At 57.7% G+C, this 12,884-nt stretch overlaps 1 protein-coding gene across 2 annotated transcripts in view; it reads right to left on the reverse strand.

Moving 5' to 3' along the window:
- Sema3f (semaphorin 3F) overlaps positions 1-11,365 on the reverse strand; it is a 28,010-nt gene extending 16,645 nt beyond the window's left edge. For both annotated transcript variants that reach the window (XM_059268596.1, XM_059268595.1), the window contains exons 1-2: positions 11,195-11,365; positions 7,014-7,173 (exon numbers count right to left, since the gene is read on the reverse strand). In XM_059268596.1, coding sequence (XP_059124579.1) covers positions 7,014-7,125 — 112 coding nt within the window. In that variant the 5' untranslated portion in view covers positions 7,126-7,173; positions 11,195-11,365. The remainder of the gene's footprint in view (positions 1-7,013; positions 7,174-11,194) is intronic.
- Between the last annotated feature and the right edge of the window lie 1,519 nt (positions 11,366-12,884).

Genomic DNA, 12,884 nt, shown 5'->3' on the forward strand with positions numbered 1-12,884 from the left:
ACCCAGATGGACTGAAGCTCCTCCACTCTTCCTTCCCATTTCAGGGGCTGGGGGCTGGGGCCAGCAGCCCAGGCATGCTCTTCCCACGGCCGTTCTGCCCCACTGCCCACCTGCTCCGCCCAGGAGAGGGCAGACAAGGGACTAGGAGCCAGCTCATCCCGAAGCCAGGAAGAGCCAAGGGAAGGAGCAGCAAGGTCGCCACACTCCACTCAGGCACACACAAGCCCAGAAACAGAGGGGCCACACCTTGTACTGAGGATGTCCAGTCACGTGAGGAGGGCTCTCCAGACTAGATGCCTTTCCTCACCCCTGCCTATGCCACGGCCCCATGCTGTCCGAGGATTTTAGGTCTAGGCTGTTGGACAGAGGCCAGGGGGTCCTACGGTACCCTTACCATGCACAGCTGCCATGAAAACACACGTGGGCATTGGCCAGGTACGCAGAAGCCAGAGCCCTGCCTCGGCTTAAGGACGCAGCATAATTCAGAGACTCTCCTGTGTAGGGGGTGGGAGAAGGTGGCCAGTGTAGGGTAACTAAGGCCAGGCAATCACAGCTTCCAAGAATGTGCTTCCAGAAATGTGAAAGGAAGGAGTAGCAAAAGGGGCCAGTCTGGGGAAACGCTGATCCATTTCTCAGGTAGAAAGAGTGAACCAATCTTCAGAGGTCTCCAGTTCCAAAGGCCCAGGGACTCACCCCTCCTCCCACATTCCAGACCTGGCCGGAAACCCCTCACTCCTTCCTCCACCACAACCTCCTCCTCCACCCCATGACTGCAAAAGACAACAAACTCTCCATGGCTCATTTACTGCTATAAATCACCCAGACAGACAGGCCAGGATGGGGAGACAGGCTTGTGGGTGTCAAGACCCTCCCCCTGCCCTAGGCCCAGCCATCATCATCTCTGCTGTCCTCCTCGGATCCGTAGCAGGCCCTTCTTCCCACCACCGTTACAGGATGCCCCCCGTCCTAGCCTCCACACCTTCACATTCTTATGGGGAAACTGAGACAGAGATGCTCGGAGTCAGTTTGGGAGGTTGCAGTGGTGCCGTGTCAGGAAAGGGTTAAAATCACAGCAGCTCTGTTGTGGCCCCCTGGAGTGCCACCCACCTCGTCTCTGATGCTGCAGAAGCCCACGAATCCCCCAGATTCTGACAGATACTCTGCCTGTTGTCTATGGATCCCTAGGCCTTGGCCCACAGAGGAAAAAGAGGGCACCAGCACCAGGTCCCCAGCGGGGAGAAATAGGGCTCTTGGCTAGCTATGGAGACTTCAGAGGAAAGATCAGGTCTGAGGAGGAAGTCAAGACACGGCCGGCCTTTAGGGGAAGGGGAAGGTGGGGGAAGAAGGAGCTGCTGGAGCTGCGTCTCCAGACTCCCAGCATTCCTGGTCCCTGGAAAGGGTGGATGCTTTGTGTCTGTCCCTGCCGTGTAGAGCCAGCCCTAGACAGCCGGGGCTTGCGAGCAGTGAGTTCCCACTGGGCCTAGCTGAGCCCACTCCCAGACCAGCAGCCACTGGCCAGGCTCTGTTCTTTGCTAGGTCAAGATCACAGGTCAGGGTCTGGAGCCCAGAAAGCCCTCTCCCTGGGGCTTGAGCAGCCTGGGTGGGAGCCGCAGGCCTGCCAAGCTCAGGCACCCACGTGAGCGGGGCTTTGGATTCAGGCTGTATGTAGCCTTCTGGCATGCAAGGCTCTGGCAAAGGCCCTCTTGCTATTTCTAAGAAAAATGCAGCAGGAATCCTCTCTGCTTCTCCATGGGCTCCCTTGAGGCAGGGCTCAGATTCCCAAGATAGCTCTGGGCCAGGCCAACAAACCTCCTCTTTGCCCCAGTGAGCAGCAGCCTGAGGCAGGCCACCCTAAGACAAGCTGCAGAAGTCAGAACAGCATCCGTAGAGGGGGTCACTGCAGATGCCCAGGTGCTCAAGGCAGGCTCTGGGAGACGATTTCGGTGGGAGGCAGGTGCTTCAGGATACCTGCTTCCCACCAATGTATTTCTACCAGTGAAATTCTCCCACCACCTATATTTAGGACTCTGCCACAAGGAAACAGAGCTAAAGGCCACAGGGTGCTGGGTGGTTCGAACCCTACCTCTGCCCCTCCTCTTTCCTCGCCGTACTCTTCTTTCCTGTTTGAGAGCCTGCCTCACCCATGAAACCTGCCTGCCTTTACCCGCCCAAGGTAGGAATTCTCTCCCTCTTGACCCCTCTCCCCCAGCAGTCCTTCCCAAGCCCCAGCTCCCTAACCAGAGGGCAGAATTCTGGAAGGGATTTGTGAGGAGACCTTGCGGCATTCCCCCATCAACCTAGCCTGTCAGCCACCCTGGTCACTAAGATTTCCTTCTCTGCTGAGGACAGTGACAGTATCCACATAATTAATCCTCCCAACACCACAATGAAGTCAGAACTATCCCTGGCCCCATTTTCCAGAAGGCAGTGGGAACAGAGGCAAGTTCTCTGTATAGGGCCTATTGGTGATGGTATAAGCGAGGCAGCCCCCAGGACACTCCTTCCAGGATGGGCCTGGCAGTACAGGCCGATAATCCCAGCCACCCCAGAGGCTGAGACAGGAGGATCTCAAATTCCAAGCCTGCCAGGCCTACAGTGGACGCTCTTTTCAGCGGGTTACCCTTATTCCCAAAAGGGGAACCAGGACTCAGTGAGCCTAAGCATTTTCATAGAATCCACACAGCCACCAAGGGTAGAACTGGAGGTTGATGACACCCACATGATCCTCTAACTGAAGGAGGCACTGGGGGCCCCTAGCAGTCAGAGGCCAGGAAGTCAGGGCCCTGACGCCACCTTCCAAACTATCACTTCTGGAGAAGGAGAAGGGAGGTGCATGCACACACAGGTGTGCAGGCAGCCAAGAACCTTCTTTGGGGTTCGCTACCTCCCAAGCCACAGGGTAAAAGATGCCTTTAGGGGCCCCGGGTGAGATCTGTATCTTGGCAGTTTCTCTTTAAATTCTTTACGATTACGAAGCCGTGAGGGCTGCCAGGGAACATGATTTACTCCTGGAGCATGCACCAGCTCCCCACTCAGTGCCAAGGGAGGCTGGAGCCAGCAGGGCGGGGTGGGCTACATGCCAGAGCCTGAGACAAGGCCTGGGCTTCGGAAGGCCCAGCCAGTGCACCCTATCCAAAGCTTGGGATGAGTCTGGGTTAAAAGCCGAGGCTCCTGACCTGAGTGCCTCAAGTTGGGCCTCCTGCAATCACAGGGAGCCGGCCTCCATTTCCTCCAAAGCCAACTGTCATCCTGGCTCATCCTGGAATGCCTGCCCCTCCCTAGTTTAAGAGCTCCAAACCCACTGAAGCTGTCAAAGCCACCTGACCCCAGCCGAGCTTCCTGGTGCGGCCACTGGCCTTAGCTCCTGTACCTCTTCCTCCTTCTTACTTCTCAGCAATTAGAAGTTCCTCATAGGCCGGGCGGTGGTGGCGCACGCCTTTAATCCCAGCACTCGGGAGGCAGAGCCAGGCGGATCTCTGTGAGTTCGAGGCCAGCCTGGACTACCAAGTGAGTTCCAGGAAAGGCGCAAAGCTACACAGAGAAACCCTGTCTTGAAAAACCAAAAAAAAAAAAAAAAAAAAAGAAGTTCCTCATAGAGTTTGGGGACTCAGGGAACCCCTAGGGGCCGGAGTGATACTCCAGCTCTCCAGCCCCACCCTTACCCCTCAGTTAAGCCTGGGCCACGGCTCTGTCAAGGCTTGCTTCAAGCCCTTACACCCGCAAGGGTGAATTGAAGTCAATGACTTGTGAATACTCCTTTCCTCCATTTCCAACAAGATACAGCAACCTGGTCCACTTATGCCACATGCAGATGATGTGAGTGGGCACTGACAGGTGGCAGGCAGGGATCGGCCCAGAGCATTCTTCCTCACGGAGAAGCCAGGTGCGCCTGGAGTCAGAGCTGCCCCAGCTCTCACCTCAGCAGAGACGTCCACTTTCCTTCCCATGATCTGCCTCTCTCCTGATCTCTCTCGCACAGGGACCATTTGCTGCCTCTCTCTATCCCTCCACCTCAGTTTCCCTAGTACCCAGCTGCCTCATGTCACCACGAGATCCCTCTCTCCCACCAAACATTTCTCAGGCCCAAATCCTGGCCAAAGCCAGCCCAGACAGCAGTGGCATGTTGGGGTGGGAGGTTGGCTTCCTAGGGAAAAGTAAACATTCCCCACACAGAACAAAGGACCTGGCAGGGCCTGGCACCTCCCTGCTGCTGTTAGGGAGGCGGTGTCCAGGGTTAGGGTGGCCCAGGGTAGGGGAAGGAAGCTTTTCCACCCAAACTTGGCTTGTGATTCTGGGCAAAGGGGACTCCAGGCCCCATCAGGAGGACGGGGGAGGGCTTACTGTCCAGGATCCCCAGCAAGCAACCAGAAGCAGAAAGAAAAGACACATCTGGTGCCCCTGGAAGGTGGTCCTACTCAGCTCCTTGTTTGTGCCTGGCATTCTCTGGGCGGCTAATGGAAGCCCAGGAGATGGACCACGGAAACCTCTCAGTCCAAATGAACTCGGCCCCTTCGCTCTCATGCCCTCCTGGCTCTAGACCTGGGGTGCCTGGGCGGATGGGTGGGCTGCAAGCTGGAAGCTGGTCCAATTCCTGCCTTTGTTCTTTTATCTTCTCTGGGCAGTGTGGCCCTTCACACCAGCACCTCTGCCTGGACCCAGTGGAAGTGGCAAGTTCTGCTATAACACCCAAAGCACATTAAGACAGGCATTTTCTCCCAAACTTGGCTCCCAGCTGTTGTATCCCTCCAAAGAGGAAGGAGAAACAGACTAATGGGCCCACGTTACCAGCAGGGCTTCTGAGAGCCACTCTCTATGAACCCCTTATGTGCACATCGGAAGGGAAGACCCCTCCAACAGTTCTTTCCAGTCCTGAGCTAGCTGTGAGACCCCAGTCAGTCTCCACTCCCCTCACACGTCTTGCAGACCTGAGCATCGAGCAGGAGGGAGATCACACAGGGCCTGGGTTCCTCAGTGGGGCCACCTAATAAGTGTTCTTCAGCTGGTCTCTTTATGTGCATTTCAGCTTGTTTACTGCAGAGCACACAGTAGGTGCTCAAGTACCCGCTAAACTGAGCTCCCATCCAAGCACAATACGAGGACATAAGGTCAGGTGAGAACAGGGAGGTCATTTTGGCTGAAGAACCTGCCTGGGCAAAGGTACAAAGTCCCAAGTTGGGGTGGCCCCAAGCATCCTCCCACCCTACCCCAGGCCCGCACAGGCACAGCAAACAACACCGTAGGCTGGCTGCCAGGAAGCCGGGCTTTTAGTCACTGTGGGTGTCGGCTTCAGAGCTAATTGAGAGGGAATCGACCCAACTCGATGTGGGCGCCAGCAAGCCCAGGACACCAGGGTTCTATTTCTGGCCTTGTCTCTGCCTCCTGCCTGACCTTGGCCCTGCCCCTGCCTGAGCCTCAGTTTCTCTCCCTGGAAAACAGGAACAAGCCTTTGCCCCTTTGCCCGAGGTTCGACAAGGTTTAAAAGGAGCACACAGGAGGCAGTCTTCTGCAAGCTTCTTGCTTTCTGGCATGAGTGTTAATAAAAATGATACCTTGCCAGGCAGTGGTGGCGCACGCCTTTAATCCCAGCGCTCTGGAGACAGAGCCAGGAGGGTCTCTGTGAGTTCGAGGCCAGCCTGGGCTACAGAGTAAGTTCCAGGACAGGCACCAAAACTACACAGAGAAACCCTGTCTCCAAAAAAACCGGGGGGTGGGGGGGTGGGGGTGTGTAACAATACCTAATGGGTCCTGAGGTGTGGTGGAGTTTAAGGCCCCTCCCTCCTCTTGCTGGGGGAGGAGACACTCCAATTGCCCCAGGCAGGGAGGTGAGGGGGGAACCGGCCCCTTCAAGATTTATTAATCTGCTTTGAGGAATTCCACCAGGGAAGTATCAGGCGAGTAAATATCTCACCTTCCCAAGCCTGGGAAAGGAGGCCCTTTAGGAACCAGAACCGATTAACTCTTGTCTGCCCATCAGGACTAGGAAAGTTAACCAGCTCATTGCCCACTCCCTCATCCCTCCTCCAGGTGTGGATAGGATGAAGCCAGGGGCCCTGCCAGGGGGCCATATGGGGTGATGAGCTAGAGGCTGGGTTTCAGCCAAGCCTGAGGAAGGAAAGGTCAGTTCAGCCTTTCACCCAATATGGCTGCTGGGAAATCTGGCCAGCCTGGGTTGAACTGGCCCCACCCAGGGCAGGAGGCTGGCCAGCGCTGCTTCCAGCCAGAGGATGGCCAAGGCAGAACTCAGCAGTAACCCTAGGTCCCCCAACCCAACACAGTCTCTGTTCTTCACCTATGTGGTGCATTCTACACACACACACACACACACAAACACACACACACACTGTCCCTTGAGGAAGTGTCTAGCAGTCTAGCAAACAAATCACATATCCTGGATTGTCACTGTGTGTCATCTGCCAGGTGGGCGGGTGAAAGGTGATGAAGTAGGTACAGACTGCAGACCCCAGCCCGCCATTAAAATCTTCTAGTGATTTCCCGGAGTATTCACTGGGGAGCCGGGGTGCTAATGCCTTTCACAACAGTAGATGCCTTCCCTAAGCTCACCAAGTGCTCCATTTTCCCACAATCCTCCCCACACAACACAGCCAACAGTCCCTTCCCTCAGGGACCCCGGAACGCCCACAGCCTCAAGTTCACAGGAACACTTACTCAGGTACTCACACTCCTGGCAGAACTGTTCCTGCCCCACAGCTGGCTGAGGCTCCAGTCTACCTCACTGTCTGACCCTCAACCCTAGGAGTGCCTGGGGGCAGACAGGCTAGACTTCAGCATATCTCCCCACTTATCAGCCAGAGCTCAAAGAATCCAGTAACTACCGTCTGCCTCCATGCTCTGGATCCCAGCCTTTCCCAACAGGTCCTGCTTTCTCTCTCCAGCTTTCCAGTCCCACGTGACTATACCGTTTGTCTTGTGCCCTGACCTCTATTCTTTCCTCAGTAGTGAAGCAAGTGCTGTGAGAAAGGATGGTGTGAGGGAGGAGCAAACAAGTCTCTGACCTTTGAAAGACAGTCGGACCCGAGGTGTGGCTGGAAGCTGGTCCTGGATGGGGGTAGCTGGCCAGGCCCCAGTCAGCAGGGAAGCCCACAGGATGAGACCAGTGACGAGCATCGTGGAGGGGCCTAGGGCCCAGGAAGCAGGCTCCAGTTCTCTGGACACCTGGGAAGAGATCAAGATTAGAAGAATGTATGAGCCATTTCCCCAGTTCCTTTTTCTTTTCTTTTTCCTTTTTCTTTTTGAGACAGGGAACTTACTCCCTCCGGCCTTCATCTCCTGAGTGCTGGGATTATAAGAGAGCAGCACCCTGCCTACCTTCCCTTGTTCAACCTCTGACCAAAGTACCTCAGTTTCTCTCCTCAACAAGGAGTGAGAGTTTCCACGCTCACAACCTTCAACTCAGGAGACACCTCACACTTTCTTCTGCCTTCTTTTGTCTAGGGACATGTCACCAACGAGCCTGGAGTCCAGGCTGTAGCGGGCCACCTGGGAGCACCAGAACTGACGGAGTGGCCTTAGCCTCCCTGTCCCCTCAGTTTCATGCTGGAGCACATGCAGATAATGGGAGCCCTCTGTGGCTCACAGCAGGTTTCCACACTGTGCCCACAACCCTCAGAGTGGCCCTCTCTTCCATCTCTAGGTCTGCTTGAGCCAATGCTGTCCTCCTAGGGCAGGAAAATCTGGACCGAATAATAGTGGAAAGGAATCATGGGAGAATGGGGAGCAAGAATGAGACACATGCCAGGCGGTGGTGGCGCACGCCTTTAATCCCAGCACTCGGGAGGCAGAGCCAGGCAGATCTCTGTGAGTTCGAGGCCAACCTGGGCTACCAAGTGAGTCCCAGGAAAGGCGCAAAGCTACACAGAGAAACCCTGTCTCGAAAAACCAAAAAAAAAAAAAAAAAAAAAAAAAAAAGAATGAGACACACTGTCAGCCTAAAGCAGGGGAGATGACACCAGACAAAAAATAAAAGTCAGAGAATAACAAGACTCACATTTACTAAAAAGGAGGAAGCAGGAAGCACCCAGGTTAGACAGGCAGAAGGACTTCCTCCATGAAAAAAGTACCAGCTCAGGGATCAGAAAGGGTACTAGAATGGCCAGTGGACCAGTGATAAGCTGTGCACCAGCTACATCGCTCCCTTCAAAGTCACCCACATCCCTGGCAGGTCCAAATTTTAATACTCTGTTTTTCAAATATTGTCTCCCCAGGCAGGCTGGCTGTTGGGTAAACGCAGCTCAGCACCAGTTGTTGAAACATATTGCTCCCTCCCGATACAAATCCTTGCCAACTCCCCCCCCCAAGCACTGGGGGTGGGGGCATGAAGAATAACAGCCTCATCCCCCAGAGCTGCCCCGTTTATCCCCTTTCCCTTGGGAGGCAATATGACAGGCCTATTTTCAGGACACCAGGGTATGTGTGTGTTGGGATGGGGCTGGGGTGCTGTGGCCTGTGGCTCCCCCCAGCCAGGGCTGTGCAGGGCAGAGACCAGGCCCAGTCTCCACCATGGACTTCTAGACTCCAGTGCCCTCCTCAGACCCAGCCCCCGTCCCTGAAGCCGCTTCTCCCGCCGCCGGCTTCTCCACTTGAAGGTTCCTCAGACAGGAAGTGCAGCTTCAGCTGACTCCTCCAGAGGTGCTCTCTGAGTGCCTGGCACACCTCTCATTCCTCCAAGATCTCCCCATCCCAGATGCTCTCTCCCAGGGAGACTGGCTGTCTGGGGGAGGGGAGACTCAGTCCCAGCCCCCTCCCCCAGTCTGCTGGGGGCACAAAGCTAGTGCTGACAGAATCCAAGGCAGGCTCCGGCAGGGAGGCAGGGGGATGAGGGCTGTGCAGCCTCCATCACCCTAAGGGTGCGTTGGGAGGCCCCCATGAACCGTCCTGCACATATACACATCCACACCTGCATGCCCACGCACGTCTTTACAAGCATGAGTTTGCTCAAGAACTTGACCTGCTAGTGGGGTGGGGCTCAAGGAAGCTAGGAGGGCAAGATGCTGTCTGAGTCTCCGAAAGCTTTGATCAGGGGGTTCATGTCAACAACCCCCCCCCGTGACCTCATTTTTCCAGTGTCCATTTTCCACAGTGACAAGGTCAGGGTCACTAAAGCTAATGTTGGACTCACTCAAGGTGTCCAGGAAAGTAGGGGACCTTTCCATGAGGCTCCTACAGGGACCTCCCATAATTTTCTGGCCCTTGAAAGAGGTAAATGGGGGGTGATGAAGTCTGCTGGGGCCTCAAGACCACATCCAGGGTCCCTCTTTGGCAGCCTAGGGGTGGGGACAGAGGAGAGAGAAGGATGAAGAAGAACGGGGAGGGGAGGGGGAGGGGGCTCCTACAGTCCCTTTCCTTCAGCCAGCCCCTGGATACCGTCCATTTAGTCCTGGCCCCCTCAAAACCCCCAAGTCAGAATAAGCTCAGGTAGGTGGGCAGGGGAGGAACAGCCACCGCCACCTGGGAGCCCACCAGGAGGAAAATCCAAAAGGAGGAGAAGAAAGCTGGCGGGAGGGAACGGAGGGAGGCAGCAGGCGGGAGGAGGAGAGAGGGAGGAGAGAGGGAGGGACGGAGGAGAGACGCCTGAACAAAGAAACGAGGAGCTGGGGCTGGCAAGGGGTGCAGGGAAGGGGCGGACAGAGGAAGGGGTCCAGAGGCACCTGGGGGCGGGACAGGGGGCCAGGTGGTCAAATTGTCCAGCCTGATCCAGACCTCCCAAGCTCATAGTGTGTGTGTGTGTGTGTGTGTATGTGTGTGTCGGGGGGAGCCTGTCTTAGCAAAGGGAGGTTGGCTCCTCTAGCTGAGAACTGCCTCGATCGGATCGGGAGGCAAGAACAGGACTGTGGGGGAACACAGGGAGGAAATTACTAACAGCACCCCACCAGCTCCTCAGCTATTCCCCCCCACACCCCAAGACTCCTTCCTGGATCCTCAGCTTCCCCCTCCCCCAACACCTCATGGACCAGGAAGCAGACCTGCTGGGCCTGAAACCCCCTTTTGTGGCCAGGGTTTCCCAGTCAAGGTCACCTGGGCCAGGCTCTATCCCCACCCCCCCAAGGTATGCAGAGTAGCGGGGGCTGTGGCTGGGCTTCTGGCCCTCTCTCCAACCCCCACCTTCCTACTTCCGGGCCTGGCTCTTTTGGAACTAAGGGGGAACAGTGGGGGTGGATATGCCTGCATCCTTGCCTTACCCAGACAAGACAGTCCACCGGGTCTATCTAGGCACACCCCCTGGGCAGCCGGAGAAGGCCCTGCTCCATCCCACCCCTGGGTACAGTTTTCCCATATCTTTAACTAGGGTAGCGGACACTGGAAAAACAGAGCGAATTCAGGGGACCAGGAGTCCTTCCACCTGGCCCAGCTCCAGGGTGGACATGAGGGAGGTTTCAGTTTGTCCTCTTCCCAGATGTTAATGGACTGGTGGCAAAACGCACCTATTTCAAGAATAAGGACTTCGTGGTCCAGCTGGACCCCCAGTCCCAGTTCCAAAGGACTCTTCATCTTGACACTTTCCTTGCCTCACCTGCTCTAGGCGACCCCCCGACCCCCCTTGTCCCTTGCCCACTTCACCACTAGGGCCCGTGGTTCAAACTGGGGCTTGACTGCAGGCTCTTCCAACTTACCAACACCTCACACACAGGGAAACCCCTAAATCCAAGCTGGACCAAGACGCAGTTGGGAGCCAGGAGGTCCGCAAAGGGCTGGAAGAAAAGCCACTTGGAGGCAGAGCCTCACCCCCTGCTGTTCCGGGTGACCCTCCACGTGGGGGCTTTCCAATATAGACCTTCCCTTGAGGCTGACCTGGTCTTCAGACCAGGGCCATTGAGGCAGTGCATGCGCACCGATTGGGAAACAGTGCTGCTGCAGGCGTCAGCAGAAGACTAAAACAGAAGGATCCAAACTCCCACTCTGCGAGGGTGAGGGTACCCACCCAAAACCTTGCGGGGGTGGAAAAAGTTAATTCTTCACACACCGGTGACCCGGCAGGCCACATCACTCAGTCACACCGCCCGGAAGCTGCGGGGTTCCTGGACGCCGGGACAGGTATGAAGCACATCCTAGTCCTGGCGCCTGGTGCCCGCGGACAGTGCGCCACGGTTCGCCAGACCCTGCGCATTGTACACTTCTAAGGAGTTGCAGTACCGCGGGTCCCAGTGGGGTCGGGGGGTCGCGTTCCCTCTGTACTCACCTCGTCCACGGCGGCGGGGCCTGGGCGCCCGGGCAGTGGTGCCCGCCGCAGCAGCGGAGAGGTTCGCGTCGGGTCGGTCCGCTCTAGCGGCCCCCCGGGGCCACGGCCCTGTCCGCGCCCTCTTGCCTCTGAGCCTGAGCCGGGATCCGCACCGCAGCCGCGGCTTCACTGGTTCTACTGGCTTCGTGCACTTCAGCAGCCGAGGCCCCGGGCCCCAGCCCGGGCCATGGAAAGGCTCAGGGGCGCTCGGGGCCGCCTCCCCCGGGGCGGGCTACGGGCGCCCCCTGGCCTGCCCGCCGAGGGCGCATTCCCCGGTGCGGGGCGCGGGCGGCGGCGAGCGCTAGGCTACGGAGCCCTGCGCTGGGCTCGGCCGGATGGCGCTGCGCTCGCCTGGCTGCCTGACTGGGGCCCGGAGACCGCGCGGGGCTGCACGGGTCCTCGAGGCGTGCCTGGTTCTGCGCTGCGCTCGGGGCTCCCTGGACCGCTGCGGTTTGTTCCCTAGCTGCTCGGGTCTCGAGGCCGCTGGCGGGACGGGACGCTCGGAGCCGCGCGCGGAGAGCAGGCAATTGGCCGCCCGTGGGCGACATTTGCATAGCGCGGCCCCGCCCCTCCGGGCCCGCCCGGCCCCACCCCCGGGGCGGGACCCTCCCGGCCGCCGCCCCGCCCCCGCTCCACCTGTCCGCGGGCTGGGCTCAGGGTTCCCAGGCGGTGGGCGACCCGCGCCAGGGGAGGCTGCTCTGCGCCCTGCACCCCCGCCCTGGCATCGCGGGCGGCGCCCCCGCCCCGCCCTGGCTTTGTCTCTCCGTGGATACACCGCGCACATCGCGCCTGGTGTTTACCCGGGCACGCAACTCCCTAGTGAGAAGGGCTGGAGCGCAGGGGAACAGCCAGCCTGCACTCACCTGCGCGCCCCCTTCCGCGTCCCTCCGTCCTACTTGCAGCGAGCCCACGGCCCCGCTGCGAAGGACCTGGGACAGCCCAGGCCTCTCAGCAGGTGGCGGTACAGCCCCTGGGACGGTTGGCACTTCTGGACCTTCCGACAGATGGCTGCCTCCAGAGTAGGTCAAGACTGTGCAGCCCAGCCACCAGCTCTGTCCAGCTACCCAAATGCTCCAAGTAATCACCTGAACCACTAGTAAGTCCTGTCTCAAGCCACGGGCTCCCACAGACTTTCCCTTTGCAGTGCCATATTCCAGAGAACCCAGATAATGAGTCCAGGCCTCCTGCCCTAAAAGGGGCACTTGCTTTCAAATAGCCTCAACAATTGAGCAAGAGCCTCCCTTGACCCCAGAAAGGGTCCCTCTGAGCAGCCCATCCCCCAAGGTCATGGCCTCATCAGCCACAACCACTTCTCAGCCCTTCTCCACACACTCTGCGGTGGTCCCCAGAGGTTTTGGCCCTCTTTGTCCTCTGCTTCCTCCTGGTCCTCCATCGCCTCCTACTCTCCCCGTCCTCTCCTCCCTCCTCTCTCCCGTCCCTCTCTCCTCTGCCTTCTCTTCTTCCCATGCCTGACCCCATTTGTCCCTTTTCCCTGCCTGTCTTCCTCTTCCTGCTCTTTTCCTTTCCTCCTTTCTTTTTTCTCTTACTCTTCTTCCTCTGTCCACTTCTCTTCCTGGCTAAGACTCCCTCCGGGGAGAACCACTCTTCCTCGGACCCATTGACTGGATGACTGTAAGTGTTAGGTAGAAAG

This window comes from Peromyscus eremicus, chromosome 7 (genome assembly GCF_949786415.1).
Source record: "Peromyscus eremicus chromosome 7, PerEre_H2_v1, whole genome shotgun sequence".
NCBI lineage: Eukaryota > Metazoa > Chordata > Mammalia > Rodentia > Cricetidae > Peromyscus > Peromyscus eremicus.